General features: G+C 42.1%; 2 protein-coding genes across 6 annotated transcripts in view; both read right to left on the reverse strand.

Annotated features, from left to right (window-relative positions):
• Positions 1-5,185, reverse strand: part of MRPL3 (mitochondrial ribosomal protein L3) — a 40,776-nt gene extending 35,591 nt beyond the window's left edge. The window contains exons 1-4 of the mRNA XM_041734376.1: positions 4,943-5,185; positions 3,851-4,035; positions 2,525-2,616; positions 144-242 (exon numbers count right to left, since the gene is read on the reverse strand). Coding sequence (XP_041590310.1) covers positions 144-242; positions 2,525-2,616; positions 3,851-4,035; positions 4,943-5,034 — 468 coding nt within the window. The 5' untranslated portion in view covers positions 5,035-5,185. The remainder of the gene's footprint in view (positions 1-143; positions 243-2,524; positions 2,617-3,850; positions 4,036-4,942) is intronic.
• Positions 5,186-21,450: 16,265 nt separating this feature from the next.
• CPNE4 (copine 4) overlaps positions 21,451-24,793 on the reverse strand; it is a 493,898-nt gene continuing 490,555 nt past the window's right edge. For all 5 annotated transcript variants that reach the window (XM_041733665.1, XM_041733664.1, XM_041733667.1 and 2 more), the window contains one exon: positions 21,451-23,204. In XM_041733665.1, coding sequence (XP_041589599.1) covers positions 23,070-23,204 — 135 coding nt within the window. In that variant the 3' untranslated portion in view covers positions 21,451-23,069. The remainder of the gene's footprint in view (positions 23,205-24,793) is intronic.

The raw sequence follows: 24,793 nt of genomic DNA on the forward strand, positions 1-24,793 counted from the left end.
CACTAGACCGCCTTCCCTCAAATCCACAATTTACCTCACGGACAAATACAAATTTGTGACAATGGAATAGCCTCAAAACTTAAAGAATTCAGATCTGAAACTAATGAACTGTTCTATTCTAAAGAATGAAAATACATTCTTACATGGAAACGTGATACAGTTTTTCCGCCTACAGTTAGGGCTGCCATTTTTCCATTATGGTTTTCCTTTGGAGTATATTTTAGAACGTGACAGTCTTGTACCTAAGGAAACAAATATAAAAAAAAAAAAAATAAAGTATGTGCTAAGATATATTTTAACATATCATATCAGCTGTGTTGAAGCCATATCACAATTAAGAATTCCCTAAAGTTAATTATCTCAACATTCCTCTAACACTAATCACAATCTTCAAATATAGAAGTAACCTTTAAAAAAAATGTCAAATACAGAGCATATAGACAACACATAGAGAAAAGTATCAAGGGAATGCCTGCAGGGCTCAGTGGTTTGGCACCTGCCTTTGGCCCAGGGCATGATCCTGGAGTCCGGGGATCAAGTCCCACATTGGGCTTCCTGCATGGAACCTGCTTCTCCCTCTGCCTATGTCTCTGCCTCTCTCTCTCTTTCCCTCTCTCTCTGTCTCTCTCATGAATAAATAAAACCTTAAAAAAAAAAAGTGCCTAAAACATAAATCTACAACATGAGCATTTATGAAGAAAATATGCATTTACCACCACCCTGGTCAAGAAGTAGAATCCACAAAGCCTGTGTTTCTCCTTCCAATAATCTCCCTCCCCACTTTTTTTTTTTTTTAACCCCTAGAGCAGTGGTTCTCAAAGTGTGGTCCTCAAACAAGCAGCATCAACATCACCTGGGAACTTGGTGAAAATGCTGATCCTCACACCCCAGGCCAGATCAACTGAATCAGAATCTCCTTTTTTTTTTTTTTTTTAAATAAACCTTCTAGATGATAGAGGCTCATTAAGTTTGAAAAGCACTGCCCTAGAAATAACTACTATTCTTGACCCTTATGGTAATCCTTTACTTACTTTTCAATTGCTTTAAAAAAAAAAATTTATTTATTCATTCATGAGAGAACACAGAGGGACAGGCAGACACATAGGCAGGCTCCTCATGGGGAACACTATTTGGGACTTGATCCCAGGACCCGGGATCACGCCCTGAGCCAAAGGCAGACACTCAATCGCTGAGCCACCCAGGTGTCCCTACAATTGCTATTTTTGAAACCATCTAGTTTATTGTTGCCTGCTCTAGATTTTGTATAAACAGAATCAGACTGTATGTACTTGTCCATGTCTTTCTTCTTTCACTTGTTTATATTTCTAAGTTTCATCCATATTGTTGTGTGTAACGCTCTTCTGTTCAATTTCATTGCTATCCAGCATTCCATTCTGTGAATACCATGACTCATTTATCCATTCTGCTGTTGGACAGTAGGGTCATTTCCAGTTTTGGAGTATTAAGAGCAATACTGCTCTTTACTGTTGTAATGAAGTTCAAATTTTCTATTGACACTCAGGAGTGGAACTGCTAGACTACAAGGTTCACCCATCTCAGCTTTACCACATTATTGTGCTAAATTATTTTCCGAAGTGGTTGTACCAATGCACAATCTCACCAGTACTCCTGAAAGCTCCCAAAGTTTCTTACAGTTTTAGAACCCATAATCTTCTTTGATCATTGAGTCAATAAAAATGTCCAAAGGCTTGCAGGCCCCCTGGGCCTATGTACATGAGCTCTCATTTTAGTCACCAGTATCTGTCTAATCATTTGTCTAAGACTAGGCCCCAAAAATCAACTCAGGCATCCAAAGTGATTTGGGGAATGAGGATCTCCTAATTCAATTAGTGGTCTTTCTCTAATAATAATTGTAATGACAACAGCAGCTAACGTATATTAAACATTTGACACTGTTTCAGAGTGTATGACATTTATTACCTTGTATAACCCTCACAAAAACCTTAAAGGTAGGTAATATCTATTTCTTTTACCAAATACAATTATATCTTTTGCAGAGGAGACACGGTTTTAAGGAACACAGTTGGAAGTGGTGGAACCAAGATATGAAATCAGGTTTTCTGGTTCCAGGGCCCGCTTCTTAACCATTAGAGTTTGTCTTATCTCAGAGAACAAGATGCTCCCTCCCCAGACAAGAAATGTTACATTCTAAGTTAGGAAAGAGATCAAAATTTTAATTTTGGGTTGAAAGAATGAAAATATGATGGGACTGAGATTTTTTTCCAATGATGAATTGAACTGGTACACCTGTGAGAAGCTAAGTTACAATTTTTTAACTCATTGTTGTAGTTATCCCTATGCCAATACCAAGAAGGCCACCACACAGGCAAGAGTGAAATATTCACTGAAACACTCAGAAGTTCTTCAATAGTATATATCCTTGTCATTAGCCCATTCTTCATCACAGAGTTACATGTTTCAGGATACAAATATTGCCCATTCAGGTTTGCACTCAGATCTTGGCACATGTACACATCTGTTACATCTTCTGTTTCTTTCTTACCTGAAGTAATGTGACCACATGCCTTTTACCATCTTTGGTCCATAAAGGCATCATACCTAGCTTCAGTGCAATAAGTCCTACTCTAGAGGAACCTGATAATTAAAAACAAATCAATGTTATTATAAACTTTTTCAACATTTGCCAAAATGAAGCAGCAGTATTTCCTACACTGTGGTTCCAGTATGAGCAACAGGCAGGTAAGAAACATGCTAATATATTCAGAGTAAAACACTACTATTCCTTAGAGATGTAACAGACTTCAAGCATGGCTAGGTAACATATTGTTACTTAATAAATCTCTAGATAATGAGTAAATATAGGAAAACTGTACAAAATAACGAAAATAGGTAAACTGATATATTCTGGCTTTAAAATAATGGTATTAATGGAGGGGGTGATAAATCCTTCATTACAATTTGCTTTTCTAGTATCAATTCATATTTAATTGCATTAATTAGAAAACATCTGCTCAAATTCTAAGAACTTAGCTGGTGTTACAGGGATGACACAAGTGGTCAAGTGGCTAAAATATGTCAGCCTCCACCATGGCACTTAGATTTCTTGCACAAGTTAGTAAAGTTGCCCCACTAAGAACTTTTTTTTTTTTAAGGTTTTATTTATTTATTCGTGAGAGACACAGAGAGAGAGAGGCAGAGACACAGGCAGAGGGAGAAGCAGGCTCCATGCAGGGAGCCCAACGTGGGACTTGATCCCGGGTCTCCAGGATCATGCCCTGGGCTGAAGGCGGCGCTAAGCCACTGAGCCACCCAGGCTGCCCTCCACTAAGAACTTTAGATCACTATACAATTCAACTGTCACAATAAACTCCAACCAGAGACCACATTCTCAACAGGATAGGCCTTATTCTCAGTCTCACTACACATGGGTTTAGTACTCTATTGGACACAAGGAGCTGATTCTGGGGTTAAGCTTGGCAAACCTGGAGTGCTTGGATATCCCAACTGAAAACATCTGAGTGACACACTGTGGTTTAGATCATACTCCTCTAACTTTTCTTCTCTGGTTTATTTTATACATTTTTTTTTTTAATCTGAAGGAAACGAAAAACATATGCAGAATGATCTTCCCTTCACCTATGAAACACTTTCTTGAAGAAGTCTTGATTACCATCGGATAATCACTAATAGTAAACCAGCATGCTAGACATAACCTTGCAAACCAAACCTCAATTAAACAGACACACTTAAGACATGAAAAGTAAATTCAGGGCATGATAAATTCATCAGGCAGTCACTATGATTTTGGATGTGCCAGCCACACACAGTAACTAGGAAAATGAGAGACTATCAAATATAAAATAACTACCTGGTTCCCAAGGATGTAGAGGCCAGGGTTCATCTTTCAAAGGACACAGTTTACTTGCTAACTGGGCTTTATTTTCATCAGAGGCCAACTGCTTAACAAACGTGACGTTTTCTTCCGAAAGATGCTCATCCCACCACGTACCACTTCTGCCATGGAGACTTCTAACCAAAAGCCAAATGTCTGTTCTGTGAAAACAAAAATTAGAAAACCAAAACATAAAAGGCTTCCCCCATTTAATGCGGGGGAGGGAGGTCACATGAGTTGGAAAGTGTAGTCTGGGCCTTAGGAAAAGGATTTGGAGTCCGTGCAAGTTTTTTTTTCCCTCCCCCGGACATTCCTTATAATAATGGGCTTCACACTTAACTGTTTAAGGGATGACCCTAGAGTAAAAGGCCTTCATCCCCTCTTCTGTTATAAACCAACTTCTAACAGAACTGTCCTACCCAGACACAGGAAGCCCTGATCCATTTGTAGGTGGACCTTAATAGTTTACATCCAGCGGGGGTAACAATGCAGGATGCTGATCTCTCTCTCTCTCCCCCTCTGATAAGCCCACCTCTTCCCAGCAATGACAAGGCCTAGGGAAGGAGGTAAATTCTTGCACGGGAGGGTCAGAAAAGTTAAGGCTCTCTGCTGTCTATCCACCTTTCGTGGTCAGGTACATCCAGGTCAGAGTCCCAGCTTTACGCTAAGTTACTTCTCCAAGCTTCTGTTTTCATTTGGAAAATATCATCATGACAGTGTCTGTAAAATGCATAAGGGCAGCAATTCTACCTCGTGAGGCTACTGAGCTAAGGCGGCACCTAATACACCTACCAAAGCATTCGGTACATAGAAAACGCCCACTAACTGGTAGGTGTTAATCCTGTTGGTAATGCTCCCTGCCAGGCGCTGGCTCATAAATGTCAAACATTAAAAAAAAAAATTCCCCCCTCACTCCTTCAGTGGGCACTTGCTTGGAGTAACGCTCTGACTCCCCTGCGCCTGTGGTCTGGACGGAGCCCCTTCCCCGTCCACCCAGGGCGCACCGGGGGCCAAAGCACGGCTCCAGGTCTGTTTTGCAGGGACCATACCTCCCCCTCCCCCACCCACCTGTTTGCCGAGCCCCGGGCAGCACCCGGGCCGCCCGCGCTGCAGCTCAGCACCTGGGCGCCGGCCTGAGCCAGCAGCCTCCACCCAGACATGGAGTGGCCGGGGAGGGCTCGCCCCGCTACTCTTCCTGGCGTCCCGCCGCTCTGCTTTCACGGCGTCCCCGCGCTGCAGCCGCCAGCCCGCCTCGAGCCTCCCAGGAACGTCCCGCCGGCTGCCTGCGGCTGCCCTCGGGGACCGGAAAGGAGCCGGAGGAGCCACTTCCGGTCCGCTTCCCAATGCGTCCCGGGCACCAGAGTCACCCCGGGAATTAGAGTTCCGCCTCGGGAGAGTCCTACTTTGGGTCTGAGTTAGAGTAGGGAGGGCAGGGACTAACTCACTTGTCTCTCCAGGGGTTGAAAAGAAAAAAAAAAAAAGGGGGGATCCCTGGGTGGCGCAGCGGTTTGGCGCCTGCCTTTGGCCCAGGGCGCGATCCTGGAGACCCGGGATCGAATCCCACGTCAGGCTCCCGGTGCATGGAGCCTGCTTCTCCCTCTGCCTGTGTCTCTGCCTCTCTCTCTCTCTCTCTGTGTGTGATTATCATAAATAAATAAAAATTTAAAAAAAAAAAAAAAAAAAAAAAAAAAGAAAAGAAAAAAAAAAAAAAAAAGAATGTTTCGAGTTTAGACTTTGCAAGAATGAGGCGAACCGGGGACAGGCTCCTTAAGGAAGAGAAACCACTTCAAAATAATGCACACTGTGGGGCAGCTCCTTGTACTGAACAGCCCTTGATATTGTTATACTGATTTATGTGCAAAACAGCCCCGAAAGGACATTATTTTTTATTTTTTCGTTTTTCTAAAAAAAAAAAAAAAAGATCATTTATTTATTCATGAGAGACACACAGAGAGAGGCAGAGGCAGGCTCCCCTTGGAGAGCCTGATGTGGGACTCGAACCTAGAACCCTGGGAAGACGACCTGGGCCGAAGGTAGATGCTCAACCACTTGAGTCACCCAGGTGCCCTGGAAATTGTTATTTTTATATTACAAATGAGGGAACAGGGACTCAGAATTTTGGTGCTAGTACATGCGGCAGAGGGACAGAGCTGGTACAGACACAGGGCCAGCATGAATTAATAATAGGACATGGCCAAGGTGATGTTGTGTGACTTGCAGGGCAGGGTCATACAGGGAATTGCTACTTCTGTCTTGGTCTGTTCGGGTGCTCCCTATGGGGAAAGGCAGCGGTCCTGTCCTGCGGACACCCAACAGCCCTGTAGAGAGGCTCCTTTCCAGCTGGAAGCGAGCCACCCACAGTTGGATCCTCAGGTCCCAGACCACCCTTCAGATGACTGCATCTGTTGAAAGACCTTGAGCCTGAACTGCCCAGCTTGAACCTGAACTCACAGGTTCCTGACCAGAAGAAATTGCCAAAGAAAATAAATGATGACCCTTACTTTGAATAGGTGTTAGGGTGTTTGTGATGCAGCAGTGCCTCCCTCATAAACCTTCTCTACAAATAAAGCCTTGTCTTGCGTTCCAGACCCAGCCTAATCAGCATGTGTGTGCCTTGGGCACTCATTCTACTTCAAAAGTCCATTTCCTTATTTGCTAAATGGGTGTTGGTAGAAATTTGGGGATAAGAACTTAAAATTTAGCTATTTCAACAGCCTCTTTTTATTAGTGATCTGGCTAGCCTGGCTTAAGATATCCAGGCAATGATCAATTCCTGGTTACTACTTGGAATTAAGTAGGTTCAAAAATCTTCACTTTGCTTGCTTTTCTATTCAACCAATTGCTATTGTGTTTACCCTGGATACTTCCAAATAACACTTAATTAAACCCATCTATGTTGCTTTAAATTCTTTGATGACTGAACAAAAGTGTTAGCAATAGACAGTGGAACATCACATGCCAGGGGACCAAATACTTTAAACCAAAGGCAGGTTCTTCTCCCCGATCTTTCTCCTGATGCCAGTATAGTTCTGAGGGCTGGAGTGTGGCTCTAGACCAGTGAGTATTCTTGTCACCTGGAACCATGGTCAGGGTGTCCCCTCTGATCCCAGAAGATACAGTCTTGAGAAATTCCTGGAGACTGAGTTCATTTGGGATTTTGATTATTCTTGGAAAATGAATACCCAGAAAAATGAGAACTAGCTAACACCTCACTCTTGCTGAGTGGTAGGCACTCTTCTAAGTGCTTTACATATGTTAAGTCACTACTCACCTGTCATGTAGGTACTACTGTTCTCATGCTCACTTGCAGATGTGGAAGTTGAGGCACAAAGAAAACAAGCAGCTCACCCAAGTTCACAGACCTCAAGTTTGTTAAGTAAGTGGTAGTTTTAGGAGTTGAGCCCAGGCAAGGTGACTCCAGAGTCCAAGTGCCTTGACTGCTCCCAAGAAGAGAAAGCTGTACAGCACAATATTAGAACACCAAACTTGACATTCAGAGGTTGCCCCAGACAAAAGGGACTGGGGATGGTTGTGTTCAGTCTGCATCCTTAGAGGTTTAATCAGCCTGGATCAGAACCAGTTGGGCTCAGGAGAGAGTGATGTGGCCAAACTGCTTGAGATACCATTGATTGTGTACAATTTTCTTGTTAGGAAAGAAACAGGAGGCTCTATGATCTCCTAGATCAGTGCCTTTCAAACCTAAAGGTACTTAAAAATTACTTGGGGATCTTGATAGAAATGCAGAGACTGATGTCATAGGTCTGAGGTGAGGCCTGAGAGTCTACATTTCTAACAAGCTGGAGGTCATGTAGGTGATGGTAAGTGGACCAACTTTGAGTAGCAGAAAGAATTCTGAACTCAAAGTCAAGAGACTTGGGTGTCCAATCTCAGCTTGAAACTTAACTGGCAGTGTAACACTGAGTAAGTCACCTTACCTCTCTGTTTCTTCATCCGTGAGATGGTAGAGGAACAGGGTTTGTTCAGCTGAGGCACCTTCTAGGCTTCTTAAGTGAAGTTCTTTGTAGAGGATGGAATAATGCTCCCCTAAGTTTTCCATATCTGAATCCTTGGAACCTGTGACTGTGTTCTGGCACATGGCAAAAAGGACTTTGTAGATGTAATTAGGGTTAAAGGCCTCAAGATGTAGAAATTATCCTGGGTTGTCTAGGTGGGCCCTAAAGGTAATCACATGAATATCCCAATTTCAGTTCGGAGAACCTTCCTGGCTACAAGAATAGAAAAATTTTGCAAGACAGATGTAATGTGGAAAGGATACAGCCTGCCTCTGCTGGCTTGGAAGATGGAGAAAGGAGTCCACATGGCAAGGAATGTGAGTGGCCTCTAGAAGATAAAAAAGGCAAGGAGTGGGTGCTTTCATCCACAAATGAATGCAGCCCTGCCAACACCTTCAGATTAGCTCAGTAAAACCTGTACTAGACTTCTGACCTCTAAAAATGTCAGATGATAAATTTGTGTCTTTTTATGCCACTAAGTTTGTGGTAATTTTTTATGGCAATGATAGAAAATGAATATAAACCTTTAAGCCCAAAGTCCTAGATGCTGGTAATTCATAGAATAAACAGACCTTGATTTTGGATCATTTTGGGATATGACAAAAAGGTAAAAAAAAATAAAAGATAACTTGTATTTTCAAGTTTACTTGTGAGTTTGAGAAAAATAAGTCTGGGGAAGAAACCTCATATCCATTGCTAATTGCATTATTTTGTACATACATATGTTAGAAATATTTATTGAATATCAACTATAAAATATATAGTGCTTGGCACATAGTGGGTGCTCGGCAAATATTGGCTGGCCTATTAAATTAATTTGAATCACACTGTACTAAATGCAGGGGGTGATAAAATAATAATGGTAACGCCTGCTCTTTAGGGGGCATTTTACATGCCAAACACTGGGCTCAGAATAGATACCGTCAAGATTGCTCCTGACAATAATGAAGATGTGGTCACCATTTTACATTTTACAAGCAAGACAAAATAACTTCAGTCCCTAAGGAGCTTACAGTACAGCAGGCAAGGCAGGGGAGGTAAAGAACCAAAATGATAAGTGCCAAAGTAAAGGTATATGTACAAAGTTTCCCAGGTGAGATACAGAGAAACTAATGTCTGAATTACACTTGAGAGGAGAATAAGAGTGCTCAGAAACAGAGTAGGAAAAGGACATTCCAAGTAAAGGGAACGTGGTTCCAGCTACTATTGCTGAGTAATAAACCACCTCAAAGTTTTTGGCTTAGAACAACCACCACTTTATTACTTGTGTGGCTTCTGCTCGTTAGGAATACAGAAAGGGCCCAGTGGGGATGGCTTGTTCCTGTGTTTGGGAACTCAGCTGGGATGACTTAGAGACTGGAGGTGATGTCGGCTGAGGGGCTGAAATCATATGAAGGCTCATTCATTCCGTGTCTGTTGCCTGATGCTGCCATCATCCAGGACCTCAACTAGGCTGTTCTCTGGAATATCTATATATGGTCTTTCCATGGGACTGCTTGGGCTTCCTCATAGCATGGCGGCTGGGTTCCAAAAGCAAGCATCTCAAGAGAACCAGATGTAAGCTATGTGGCCTTTTATAACCTACCTTCCTAAATTACAGGGCACCACTTCAGATACAAGTCAGCCCAGATTCAAGGGGAAAGAACATAAACCTACCCTTCAGTGTGAACATGACAAGATCACCTTGTAGGAAGAGCAGGTGGGATGGGAGACATTGTTATAGCCATCCTTAGAAAATATAATCTTTTTGCAAACACCATGTGCATTTATTTCCATGTGAAAGAAAGGAAAGCATCTCAGTAGTTGTAGGAATTGACCAGTTGCTGACACATTTACCATGACAGCTTTACCCTGTAAAAAAAAAGGTCTAGATTATGTCTGGGTTGTTTTATAGGAAAGAAAAAGGGTTTATTCCAGATTTTCTTCTGCTCCCTAGTACAGCTTCTGGGTTAAGTGTCTACTACATCCTCCATTCAGAGAGACAAAGGCCAGGCTTGTAGGACTGTGGGTGCCCAAGAGAACTTGAATATGGCCAGCGTGAACAACACACTCTGGAATGGAAGGGGAGACTGACCATCAAACAGGGTGAGCCACTGACCCTGAGGCCCACCCAGCTGTGCCTGTGCCCCCTAGTGGCAAGGACTGGGCAGCGAGTGCATCCAGGAGGAGTGGCAAACTGCAAGGGGCAGGGAGGGCCCTGACAGCCTGACTGCTCAGGAGTCAGAAGTGACAGCGGTTCCTCTATCTGTGGTATTTCTACTCCAACCAGGCCTGGCAGGGTCGTCATGGCAACTCGCCTGTCTGCGCAGCTGAGCTGAGCCAGGATTCCCTTAGTAACCGAGGAGCCCGGGAGATGATGCTTAAAATAATCTTCGATGCCCAGGCAGAAATGCCTTTGCAGTTTTATTAGCCACGAAGCATCACGGGGCATGGCTTTCACTCCCACTTTATTTCTAAATGGAACAAAATGGCTTTTTAAAGCAGGAATTTCCAACCCAGGGCCAAATGCTGTCTTCAGTCCATGAAGCGCACATCCTGCTGCAACCAATGAGCGTCCCCGCCGAGTTTCTGAGAGGAGCTGCTGGTCACTATTACATAAATTACCTTCAAATAGAGCAGGCGATCTCTCGCTAAAATCACTGGGCTCCATCTAATCTCTTTTCTATTTCCTATTGAAGTCTCACACCGTCTCTCAGGAGGGCACATAGTTATGCTTGGCAAGACTTGGGCCCTTTAGCCCGACAACCCTTACCTCTGACACCCTCCCAGCTCATGCAACCTCTTCCATTTTCCCTCATCTGCAAGGTCTGCTCCCCCACCCCCATGGTAATCCCCTCCTATTGGCATCCGTGCCTGTGAATTCCTCTCCTCTCTTAGCATCGACCATATGCACACGTCTTCTTACACGGTATTGTTCTCTTTATTGGTATAAGTAGTGAGAAGCCTCAAGTTAAGGAACCAGGTCTTCTTGACAAGACTGCAAACTCTTTAAGGGCAGGGTAATGGATATTGTCTCAGCTCTCCCAGAAACAGTTGGAAGTTTTAGCGGTGAGAGTTGCAAAACTTTGTGAATAGACCAAAGTGGACTGGTGTGTACACTTTGAAAGGGAGAATTCTCTGGTATGTGAATCAGACCTCCTGAACAAGAAAATTGAAAATGTACGGAAATCTGATGTGAAGTCCTGAGAGTGGAGAGAAATCTGAGTGAAATTCTGAGAGTGGACACACCAAGCAGAGTACAGGCAATATCAGAGCCATTATTTTGTCCTGGCGTGCACAGCTGGGGTGAAAGAGCCTGAACTTGAGTCACCAAATGTCTAACAGGAGAAAGAGGGCTCTGGCTTGCTCACAGATGTGCTCTTTCTGCTTTCTCCTCCACTGGCAAGAGGAGAAGCAGAGGACTTGATGCATAATGGCTAGCAACAGTCTTGTTTGAGAAGTTGGAAGGTCTGGGTTCAGATCCTGCCGCTGCTACTATTTCCATACACCCGGAGGAATCACTTGGGTCCTCTGAGCTTCCTCATTTGTAAAATGTGATTTAAAAAAAAAAAAGTGACTCCTTCCCCAGGCCACAGTATCAATTAAATGAAATGATGCGCAGGGTGTGCTTAACACAGTACTTGGCATAGAGTAACAACTAAACAAGTGCTGACTACTTTTGTTATTAAAAATGTTATATTCACTTTCTGTTAGATATTACAGTAATCGTGAAAAATCTTGACTCATCCTTTTTTTGCTTTCTCATTGGCATTTTCTCCATGAACAATTTCATCTTGATGTGATCATGCCAGATTCCTAACAAGACATTAGGGGATCTCTTCGTCATTCTTTGACCTCAAGTTCCTTTTTCTCTATGTTTGCTGATGTCCTGTTAATACCACAGAGGTGCAACATGTATAAGAATAGTGTTACTGGGGATCCCTGGGTGGCTCAGCGGTTCAGCGCCTGCCTTTGGCCCGAGGCGTGATCCTGGAGTCCTGGGATCGAGTCCCACGTCGGGCTCCCAGCATGGAGCCTGCTTCTCCCTCCTCCTGTGTCTCTGCCTCTCTCTCTCTATATGTCTATCATAAATAAATAAATCTTAAAAAAAAAAAGAATAGTGTTACCATTATTTGAAGACAACATCGTCGTCCTCATATCAACACCCCCAGCATGGAACCAAGACTCCTTTCTGGACAAGATGTGCATGCTAAGCTCACTCCTCTCTCCTCTTTTCATCTCCTTCTATTCCTTTCTTTCTTCTTGGAATTTGCAATCCCCAGTCCAGGATACTGCAGAGAATGCCAGGGGTGGGTCTGCAAACTTTGCCTTAAAGGAAAACAGTCTCCTTAAAGGGAGTCAGTCATGACAGAAACAGTCATTTGTTTGAGAGAACATGTGTCCTCTGGAAACTAACTGCTGTTATACCCTAACAGTAGCAATACTAGGAATGAAAGTGCTCGTAATAAATTTATTTTAAAGCTGTTTATATAGTGTTTGGTGTGACACTAAATGTTTTGCAAATATTATTTCGTTTAATCCCCAGAGTAATCTATGAGGAAAGCACTGTGGCCAGAGAGGTTAGGTAAGCTGTCCAAGACCACATATGTAGCAAACATCCCTAGCAAGGCATGCACCTAGTTCAGTCTGGTTTCAAACCCAGGTTTCCCAATTCCCATTCTATTTTTCTAGTCTACATGATGCTGGGCCTTTGGTTTGATGTTTTGGATGAGTGAAAGGAGAAGTTATTTGTAAAATGTCTCCTTGCTTAAGTTGTGGCCAGCAGGATGGGGGGAAATGATCTTTAAAGTGAAATATCAACAGATTGGAAGTGTCTAATGTAAAATGTCATTTCAAGTGTGCAAGTCCTCTGCAAAAGGGAGTTTGGGACTTGGTCAGGCAACCAAATGGAATATATTAGAAATGGATTCCTGGGAGAGTTGATTCTGTGGAGGGATCTTCAGGGGAAGATCCCTGTGCTGGGCAGTAGGGAGGCCTCAAGCAGTAGAGCAGTTGCTAGTCATAATGGATACTTTCTTCGACTCACAAGTAGAGTGGCCTTCCTTGAGGAGAAAAAAAGCCAACTTACAGGGCAAGGAGCCATTCTCCCTCAAACTTTCCTCAGTCCCCCTGTCCCCGCCTTCAAACTTACAGCAAATTCAGAGAACACCTTCTTTACCATTTCCCTCCTGCTTCCAAGAATGTGAGAGGGATTTGATCTTCATCTCTCCATTGTTCCATGTATATACATCCAAGTAATCTCATTCCTAGTCTTGAAATGAAAAATGCAGTGACTCATCATATAACGAATGTCAAAGGGAAATTGTGAGTCGTGGTTAGAGACTATCAGGAAGGAACACAGTGGGTTTCCCAGAGATAGAGGAGAGACAGACACTATAATTGCCTGTCTTTTTGCCCTTTCCCTGCGGTGGCAGCTCAAATCATTTTGTCCAGTCTAAGAACAATTTATCTGTATCTCCTCTGTTTCTTTTCCATCTAATATAAGAAGGGCAGGAGAGGCTGGTTGAATGTTCATTTCATCCAACAAATATCCAAATACTTTCTATGTTCCATCTGCTATCTGTGTGTTAAATCCTGCAAGGAAATAAAAGATGAAGCTGTTCTCCAAGGTCCTAAGGCAAATACTTACAATAAAATATTAATAGATAAGTAATATATTAATTTAGATACCTCTCAGCTCTACAGGAGTTCAGCGACCAGAAAAGAGTTGGGGAAGCGGGTTCTCTGTGTGGCTGGTAGGAATAGTGAAGAATGGCCTTGGAGCACTGCCTACCCCTCCCCATACCCTACCATCATTCCTGTCTGCCCAAGGTCGAGCTATGTTAGAAATCTTCAGTTGAGGGGCGCCTGGGTGGCTCAGTTGGTTAAGTCTCTGCCTTCAGCTCAGCTTATGATCCTGGCATCCTGGGATGAGTCTTGCATTGGGCTCCCCGCTCAGCGGAGAGTCTGCTTCTCCCTCTCCTTCTGCATGCCACTCCCCCTGCTTTTGCTCTCTTGCCCTGTCAAATAAATAAATAAAAATCTTAAAAAAAAAAAAAGAAAAAGAAATCTTTGGTTGCAACAAGAGAAATCCCACTTCAACTGAATTAAGTAAAAAGAGAATTTATGGACTTTGGTGGCCGAAAATTCCAGTGACAAGGTGGGTTTCAGTGGCTGACAGAGGTTATCAAGTGGATATCTTAACTCTTTTTGTTATTTAAGCTCTTAAAGTTTCCTCTGTTTTGTCCTCATTCCCAAGAGGTGGAGGGAAGGCATCCTGCCCCTGCAGATTCATGCCCTCGCAGTGTAGCCACATCAAATGAAAGCTACTCTCTGCTGAGATCTCCAGCAAGTCCTGGGTTTGGATTTTCTGGCCTGGTGCAGGTCACATGCTTATCCCTAAGCCAGTCACTGTGATGAGGACCATTAAATGCTGCAGGGTTTTGCATTTTTTTCAGTCTACATTAATTATTAACATTATTATTATTGCCATGCTTTTGTCTTCTAGCCTACACAACTTGCCTGGTATGCTACAAATAATGACTTGGCGACCACTTCCTGTGTGCCATCTACTGAGCCCGACGTCTCAGAGATGATCTTCTTAAGTCTTCACAAGAACTTTAAGTGGTAGAGGGTATTGCTTCCATTTACAGGTGAGGAATCTGAGCCTCAGAGAAGATAAACTCCATTTTATATTCTCTGGGAAACATATTTCTGCCTGGTACCAAAGCTCTCGCTCCTAATCATCATGATTCTGCCTTCTTTAGGAGGGTCAGGCCAGCTTGTTAACTCTCCTTGCTACAATGGATAAACGTACGTCCCAGGATGAACTGAGGTCTACACAATGGCAGCTCAGCTAAGCTGGTTCTGATCCTGTGGATATTAAATAAAGAGGCATAGACTGAATGTGGTGGTAATTTCTGGGCTGCAGCTTTATTTAATGATATTTTTAGCCCCTTTCAATTCATTTGATTCCTATTAAACTCTAAATGAATTAGTTTCAATTATGAAATTATTTTCTCAGCCTAATCCAGTCTCTCCGGGTGTACATATTTTTCATATCCCACACTCCGGTCCACCTGGGTTTGACATTTGGTGCTCTGATTGCTTTCCGTGATGCAAGGATTTCAATCCCAGTGGATCCCAGCGTGTTGTCAAGGATTTTCCTTTGGATCGTTAATGAATGCAGGAGGTCCTTCCTAGCATTTTTATGTTACTCAGAAAAAATCATTCGGTATGTGAGAGAGAAGACAAGATCTTCCTTTTGAAAAACACCATGCCTTTTAATCATCTGTGAGAAAACTTCCTTTCTTAGAAATCTCACCCTGGCCGCCAGGATGGGAGCAATACAGGGGAAATCACGTTTGTTCATTTTAGAGCGAGCCTGCCAACCTTGGGTTCTGCTTTCAATTTTACAAAATGGAAAGTTAATGAATATATGTACATATATGCATAGAGGGAAAGGGCACCCTATATACTGTAAGAAACCAGTGTTTGTTTGAAGCTTTTTTTTTTTTCTTTCAGAAATTCTTGTCTAAGACTAGAGACATTATTCATCATGCCAGAACTTGAAGCTGTATTTACTTTCTGGGGAAAAGTATTTTTGTGTTCTGTCAACAAGGCTGCAGTTTTGGATACTCTTGTGCTCCCAGGAATTAGAAACACAGAGAGGAGTAGAATGGCAGCCTGGTACTCCTTTGTGAATCCATATTAGGCTTTTAAAATAGAAACCACTGTAAGTTTAATCAAATAGGAAATGCATACAAAACCTCAGTGTTCTTGGGCAAGAACTTCAGAATTACATTATTCACCCCGAAGACCTGAAAAGATCAGGGTCCCAAGCATAGTTACAAATCCCAACATTTCTTTGTGGTGTTCTGAGTAACTGCAAATGGCAAAAGAACTTTAAAGCCACAATGTGAAGAAGGCTCAGATGTATTTTGACACTGAGGAAGAAAGGAGAATGGGAGTGTGGGTATAAATGCGTGGCATTGTTAGTGAATATGAAATTTTTGTAAATATTTAATGAAGTGTTTCTTTTCCTCCAATGAGTTGTTAAATTAATGATGCATTTTATAATCCGTGAGTTCTCAGCGCAAACAAGGTATCCAGTTTTAAGTGTATCTCCTTGTTAAAATTTCCTTTGTTCAGTTAAAGTATTCAGGAAGGCTTCTGTTAAGTAAACTGCTCTGTGTTCTTGGCTTGACTTCAGGGAGTTCAGCGAGGGAACTGTGTCCGTGATGGGGGACGTGGCAGAGGGTGAAGTAGGATTTAAAGAAAAATTCAGCAGCCCAGAAATGTGTTAATGAGATATGAGTGGCAGGAGGTGATTAGCAGAAGAACCTGGAGTCCAAAGTGAGAAGTGAGGCTGGGTTTGGACGGGAAACGTGGTGAATGACTGGACTGCTGGTAATCCAATAAACTGAGGGTATTAAAGCGTGTTTTGTTTTGCTTTAAACTGGGGTGAAATGCACATAGCATAACACAACAGAAAACCAGCCATCCTAAAGTGGACAACGCAGTGACGTTCACACTGTTGGATACCACCAACCCTACCAGTTCCAAGACGTTTCCATCATTCTGTTCTATTGTGGGTTTTAACCTGAAGAAGATTGGGAGACATCTGGATTATGGAATTACGGCACTGGCTACATTCTTTCATGTTCTAAGTTTGTTGTCCTTAATGGCATTTGCCTGAAAATCTTTGTGTTAAACTGAGAATTTCGGTGTAATGGAAGTTAATGCCCTGGAATCTGATTTGTGATCGGCGGCTGCATTTCTCAGGAGATGACAAGATTTTATCATATACCTCACTCCCTCCCATCAGAATGTACCCCCCGCTTCCTGATATATTCCTGCACATTCTCATCATGAATCGAGTGCCGATAGTAGGATGAGGAATGAAAAGGTGGATGAGACAGGGCTCTGCCCTGCAGGAGAGACTTAGTTCTAGTTGGAGAGAGAGGTTCTGACAGAGGCATGTACAGGCGAAAGGTGGGACTGGCAAGATGAATACTTGGCTGAGTCCAGAGGCTTCTGAGGGGAGCTGGAATCTGAGCTGAGACTTCAAAAATGAGTACAAGCCAACTGAGTGAAGGGATGGCAGGGGATATTTCAACAAATGCAACAAAACAAAACAAAACAACAACCCACAAAACCCCAAAAACGACCAAAACACACACAAAAAAAACAAAAAAACCGAATGCGGTGTGAAGAGGTTGTTAGATCCCAGTGTGAGGTGGGGTGGCCAGAAGTGGCCAGAAGAACAAATGGGCAAGGATCGGGCAGTGGAAATCAGATGTAAGGTGTGTTCACACATGGGAAAACAGACTCGAGAGATAATCCAACCCTTAAGTAGCAAAGCTTGGATTTGGATCCACTTATCCTGGCTTGAAAACGCTAGGTATTTCCACTGAACCATGCTCAAGAGGAGGGCGCAGGGTATGGAAATATTTAGAAAGTAGAATTGTTAAGGACTAATTTGGAGATCCATTGCATGGTGGGGCAAAGCAGAGGATGCTGCTGTGAATGGCTCGCAGCCTTGCTGTTTCTTTTCACATGTGTCCCTATCTGTTACCTGTCTCCCTCGACTCTTCCACTTTCAATATTCAAGCACATCTTCTTGAGGAAGTCTTTAGATATTCTATGTCTTAAATGCTAAGGCATGTGTAATATGTGCAATAAGATTCCAAAGTCCTAGAATCAGAGAGCAGCTCTAGGTTGCAAGCAGAGCAGACACCATGTATTTTTCCTCCCGCTTCTTCCAAGCCTAATCTCTGCCAACCCCCTCCCACTCCTCATCCTCATCCTCAAGCCTAGTGCAGAGTTGGTATTTAGCAAGTGCTGGAAAGACTGAAAAAGGGAGGTATTCAAACAGATGTAGAATGAGCTCTCCTGGGCAGAGATTTGGAATCAGTGGATATTTTTACCACCACTCCTTGACCTCACTTATATTCTCTGTCTCCGTGGGTAGCCCTTTTACGGTTCTTGAACACACCACATTTCCTTTTAGAATCATCTGGCAATATGCTGCATTCTCTCTGTGGCAGACAGAATGGCCGCTCAAACATATCCAACCCTTAATCCCCTGGAATCTATAAGCATGGGATATTTTATGACAGCAGGGGCTTCCCTCACTGCACTCTACTCCTTTGAAGAAGGTAATGGAACCGATCTCAGGCTAGTGAATCCTGGGTTACCTGGGCGGTTTAGTCTAATCACGTGAACCCTTAACAGCAGAGCACTTTCTGTGGCTGGAGTCAGAGGGATGCCATAGAAGTCGGAGAGATTCAATGTTTAAGAGGTTTGGGACCTAATAGTGCTGGAAGGGCCATTTGGAAAGCATGGAAGGGATGTGGAAAGTCTCTAGGAGTAAAGACCACTCCCCCTCCTGCAACTGACAGCCTGTAAGGAAATGGGACCTTAGCTCTACAACCACACCCAACCCCCTGAATACACTTGGAGGCAGATTCTTTCCCAGAGCATCCAGTAGAATGCAATCCTTGATTCCAGCTTTATGAGGCCTTAGCAAAGGACCTAGCAGTCTTCCTGAACTTGTGACCTACAGAAACTGTGCGATAATAAATATGTGTTGTTTCAAGCCACTAAGCTTGTGGTAATCCGTAATGCAAGAAATAGCAGACAAACATACTCTTTGTAAGTGGTCTAGAGCAAGCAGTTCTCAAAGTGTGGTTCTCAAAGGTCTCCGAGACCCTTTTAGGGGCTATGTGAGGTAAAAACTATTTTCTTAATAACACGAAGATGTCATATACTTTTTTTTCATTGTGTTGACATTTTCTCCAGTGGTGCTAAAGCATTGGTGGGCAAACTGTTGGAGTCTTAGCTCACATCAGGAAGGTGGCACTACACCTTACCAGTGGCCATTTTATTTTTCACTGCCATGCTTTTGCAGGAAAGAATATATGGTCTCACTTAAGGGTGGTCTTGATGGAGCAGAAAAATTAATACTTTTATTAAGTCTTGACCCTTGAGTCCATGTCTTTTTCCTAATTTGGGTGATAAAATGCAAGGCACCCATACAGCATGCCTACTGCAGTCCAACCAAAGATTGTTTGGACACAAAGGCACATGTGCCCTTGTGTTGTGACATAAACTGGTTGCTTTTTTGTTTTTTCACAGAATACCATTTTTATTTGGAAAAAAAGACTAATATAAACTAGTTATTCCAATGTGGGTATCTGAGAGATACTTTCTTGAAAATGAATGAAATGCATCTGTCTCTTCAACAAAAACAACTAACAGTATTTGTTGCCAGTGAAAACATTTGAGCTTTCTAGCAAAGATTAAAATTTTGGAAAACCAGAGTCTGCCATTATAATTTGACAGATTCTCAATACTTTGTCTGATGAGATAGGCAGTGATATTATGCAGCAAAAGAATGTGAGTTTTTGATATTATAAAATAAACTAAGTACTTAGAACATCTAAATAAGTGAGTGGATCAATATTTTCCAAGTGACTAGTGCATGATGTTACAAAGTCATGCATGGGTAAAAGCACATTGAAAATGCCAAGAAGGGTTTACTGATATGATTTTGTATTCCACATTGCAACTAACCTCTAAGAAACTTGTCGAGATTTGGTCCAGTGGAAAGAATTAGCACAATTGTCTGAGAAGGCTGAAAATACTCTTCCCCTTACCATACAAGGCTAGATTCTCTTCATTGTACTTCAACCAAAACATCATTACACAACAGGATCAATGCAGAAGGAGATATGAGAATCCAGCTGGCTTTTATAATGCTGCTTGCCTCGCTATTTTTGGTTTTGAAAATTCATTCATTCATTCATTTGTAATCTCTACAGAGACTCAAACTCATGAACCTGAGATCAAGAGTTTCATGCTCTTCTGACTGAGCCAGCAGGCACCCCAGAAGTATAGTTTTTAATTTAATTTTATTTTGAAATGTAGTTTTTTAAAGTAAAGATATTGTATTTATGTTGGTGTGCAATGGGTTTGTTATTGTTAGGTAAACGAATTAATAATTATTTTCAGCTTCAATTTTGAATACAGCAAATATCGGTAGATATAAACCACATAAATAAAATCTCTTTGTGATCCCCAAGAATTTTGGACTGTATGTTATCTACTGAGGCTCCGTGGAGGGCAGACCACACATAGATATAACTCAGTGGTTCCATATTTGCCCTCTAAGCCAATTTAAGCTCAGAGGTATTTTTCCTTTGGCCCTTGTGATATTTAAAACAATTGTTGAACTCTGAATGAATTTACCATATTTACAAATTGGTAGGTTTTATGTGAAATACCACATTTCCCAATTCTCTTGAGAAACTCATGGGCTGACTGCATTGGGCCCACACTCTCCCAGGGCCCCCAGAACTGGACCCTCTTTGGGACACATGCTTTCCGGTTTCTCTCCATCCTCACTCCACTCTACTCCTTATGTCCCTTGTTGAAACCTATTCCTCCTCAGTTGCTCATATGGCTCACTCAGCTCCTGGGAGCATTGTGTTTGTAATGTCTGACCTACATGGTCTCCTTCACGGCAGGAAGTTGGGAAGAAATGGTTGAATTCCGGGTCTCTTCCCCTGCTCCCAGGGGGCTGTTAAGTCACAACAGGCCAAGAGCCCACATCAGGAAGCTGAGATCACCAGGTGAGAGAAAATTTCTGAAATGGAGGCAAAGGTCATGTTTTAAGCCTCATTCTCTCAAATGTCCTAATTGTTTACTGCTTACTATGGCAAGTAGATGGGTATAGTGTCAGGAGGGCGGCTGAAATTGGGATTAGGAAACGGGCTCAGGAGCCAGGGTGTCTGCGATCAAATACTCGCTATGGCTTTTGACAGCTGTGTGACCTTCGGTCAGTTAACTAACCTCTCTATGTCTCAGTTTTCTCATCTGCAAAATGAGACTAATAATATTATCTACCTCATAGGGCCATTGGGAAATTAAATGAGATGGTATATAGCAAGAACTTGGAACAGTACCTGGCACCAATAAGCCCTCAATAATTATTAGCTACTATTTCTATTATTCTTTTGAGCTGGGCTTCAATCTGGGTATGAAAAGTTAAGTAAGCTGCCATAAGATCCTGGCCAGGCAAATTGGACTCTGTCTGTCACCCTATTTCACAGATCCCAGGGATCCTGACGTGAATATAACAGATCCCAACAGATATTTGGGGAATGACATAGTGCATCATTTTGATTGGCAACCATAGCCACTTAATTCACCTGTTAAATCTATAATAGATTTGAGATCAATCATGAGGGACATTAACCACTCTACTCATTAATTAATTCACTTAATTAGCCATCTCTTTATTTATTAAATACCTATTGAGTGCTTACTATGTTCCAGGCACATTGACTTGGAAACTGGTGTCTCGGTTTGGGATTAGAAACCACCATCAGGTAATTCTGTACAAGAGGGTCTAAATATTTTAATCCCTTGTTTGTTAAAAACAATATCCTTTTGTTTCTAGGGGACTGTGAAAGAGCTAGTCCTAATCTGAGGTCATGTTGTCTACATGAAAGAAATCATATTAGTGAATTGCCTTGAAAAGAGAAACAAGACTATAACTCTCAAAAAAAAGGTTCTGTAAGTACCCAATTTATTAATAAAACAATACAGTTTAAATATTTATGATTTATTTTGGTCATACATTTTTTTTGCCATCATTCCCAAAATGTTGTGCATTTGGCTGACATGTATTTGCAAGGTTAGGATCTATAATTATAACACTGGAAACCATACAAGGCATTTGATTTGCTTATTAATACTTCCTCCCACAACAAACAACAAACAGATCTATTTTGCCTTGTGATTTACTTCCCTACGTCTCTAAAAATAAATTCCTCCTAATGCCTTTTATACTTGCAAAACACTTGTCCATTTCTCTTTGAGAACACTATAAAAGTGAAGCATTCATTCTTCTGGTTTAAGACTGGCCAGTTCATATCAAAATAAAACACCTCCATGCAAAACAATGATTCTAGGCATTTCTGCTGATAGAATTTGCTCTCAGGAGTGATACAAAGAGGCAATAGGAAGCCCCACACTAAGCTTAGAGATCAACTTGGTGGACCAGGTTTCTGGGGAACCATACCGCATGGCCATTTGCCACTGACAAGTTTCTGTTGTTGCGATCCCACCAAAGACTCTTTGAGGTCATTCCTAGGGATTGACATAAAAATGGGACCATTCCACTAGGGTTCTGTGATGCCTCCTTTAGGAGAACAGAGGCTGGCCAGGAGGAACACTCCCTAGTCTGTTTAAGGAAGAGGTGTGACTATAAAGCAGTGATACTGATTTGGGGTATGCAGCTTCTGGAATCAGTTTCACTACTTTCTATTCCCACCTCGGAGACAGGCGGGACTTTTGTGCTATTGGCAGGGGAGAAGTGCCCTTCTCAAGCAGACTAGGTGCTTCCCTGTGTCAGATGGTCTCTGGGGTGGTACCCTGGAGTCTAGAACCTCAGGACTCTTAAGTGTGGACTGCAATGGCATCACCTGAGACCTAATTAGAGATGCGGAATCTCAGGCCCATGCATACCTGTTGCACCACAGTCCAGATTTTTAACAAGATGTCCAGGTAATTTGTGTGCACAGTAAAGTCTGAGAGGTACTGGGCTAGGTGCCCCAGACCCACTTCTAGAAAACTATGTCTAGGTGGATAAACCTCTTCTTCAATAAAGAGACCATTCTTAGCAGGGAGGGATTATAGATAACAATTGCAAAAACAGTGTGGGTTTTTTTTTTTTTTATTTTAAACATGCAAAATACAGTCCATGCATCTGCCATTTTGAAAAGTCTCTCATCCTGTAGCAGATAAAACCAAATTATGTTTTGGCTATCAACGTTCAATAAATATGTCAAAATGCTTTACAGTGTAAAGATAATAAGAAATTTAGCAAAATTTCAACAAACCTGTATAAAAAACGGATACAGATAACATTTTATTTCAAGGCGACATGCTGTAATGTAAAGAGTAAGTTATAATTATTCATGTTTCTTTGTAAAAAGTCTTTAACAGTACAAGAGCTTAACAGATCCAGGCCTCAGGGCTACACATGCAAAAAAAATTGTCAGTTAGTTAAAAATCACCAAAACGTGCTATTTTTTAAATATGTATGTGTGTGTGTCTTTTTAAGTACAGGAGTAGTAGAAGTATTAAATATTAGCAGGTATAGTATTTCAGAACTCTGTAAAAGTATGTGGAGTTCATGGTGCCAGTGTCCGGGAAGACTCATACATTTCTGATGAACATTTTGGCTTAATCCCTTTGCCATTGTAATAGTCCACGACTTGATTTGGGACTTCAGCCAACACGCTCTTTGCCAGGGCAGCTGGAGATGCCTGCAGGGAAGAAGAAATCACCGTGACTTTGGCACCTGGCCACAGGAATCTGATCCAGAGTCAGCCTAAAAGACTGCAATCTTGCTCTGAGCACCCAGTCTCTCTCTCTCTCATTCATTCATTTAGTCATTGGATATTTGTTGAGCATCTACTCTAAGCAAGAGTTGTCAGATTGTTGGAAAGCGAACTTTTAATTTCATAATTATATTTTTCAATGTCTGTCTCAGAATATAAACTACTCACATCTGAGGACGGGTGAAAGTTGGAGGGCAGAATGAATTTTCTTTAAGTTTTGTTCCCAATTTAGATTCAATCCCAAGCACTGTGCTAAGGGTTTATGAGTTTGTGGTTCTTGCCATTAAGGACGGGAGCCTAGTGTGGCCAAGATGAACATCACTGTGAGATTGATTGAACACAGTACATGCTACAGACCAGCAGTATCACTTCACATGGGAGCTTAATAGAAATGTAAATGTTAGACCCCATCTAGAGCCACTGAAGCATAATCTGCATTTTACCTTGATACCTGGGGTGGTTCCTATGCATACTGAGATTTGAGAAGCACTGCTCTAGAGTCACAAACACCCTGGGACCAGAACACAGAAAATGAAAAGATGGCATCATTTTAGAGAAAATCACAGCAGGCTTCCAAGGGGAATGGCATTTGATCATTCTCAGCACAGTGAGTAATCTGATGGGGCTGAAGGAAGTGTGTGTGTGTGTGTGCTGGGGATGCAGGATTGTTGGAGTATTCCAGTTGGAAAATAAGCTTGAGGTTAGGTGATAGAGGGTCTTTAATACCACTAATTAATGTAGTCTTTATCCTATCAGCATTATGATCTCACTGTATGATTTGGGGTAGAGGAAGGTGGAGGTTGGTTTTCTGCATGGACTCTGGAGTCATATAGAGCTGGATCTGACTTCTGGCTCTGGGATTTGGTACTAACTTTCCAATCCCTGGGCAAGTAAAATTGCCGGAGCCTCATTATTAGCTATTATTGAAGTTGAAAACTTGAAACCAAGGAACCAGGTAATGAGTGTCTGAGATTCCTTAGCAAAGAAAAGAAAGGGCTAGACTCAATGTCGAATGACCTGGTTTCTTGCTCTTTTTTTCTTTATGTGGCTTGCCACTCAGCCATTAAACTTGGCTGAGTCCCAATGTTCTTAGAGACAAAATAGCAAAGGATAGGGATTGGTTTTATCTTACACAGTTTCTAGGAGGCTCAAAAGAGAGACATGTATCTTAAAGACAATCTGAAAACACGTCAAGGAGTTTTTCTAAAGTTACCTCTCACATTTTGAAGATGTCATGACATGTTGGGCACTTGGCATCCATGAATGCTCTTTTAGTTTATAAATGTCTATTCAGAGTTGTGTGTTAGAGCATGGTCCACAAGTACACTGGGGTAGCTATGAAAGTCATTCCTATTGTTTTCTCTGGCCACAGTCCACATAAAGGCTAGAAAGTCAAATACTTAATTTCCCAGCCTCTCATGCATCTAGGGATGGCCATATTACCCAATTTCTTTCTTTCTTTTTAAATTTTTAATTTTAAATAAGTCCCATGCCCAACATGGGGCTTGAACTCC

The sequence above is a fragment of the Vulpes lagopus genome, chromosome 19 (assembly GCF_018345385.1).
Source record: "Vulpes lagopus strain Blue_001 chromosome 19, ASM1834538v1, whole genome shotgun sequence".
NCBI lineage: Eukaryota > Metazoa > Chordata > Mammalia > Carnivora > Canidae > Vulpes > Vulpes lagopus.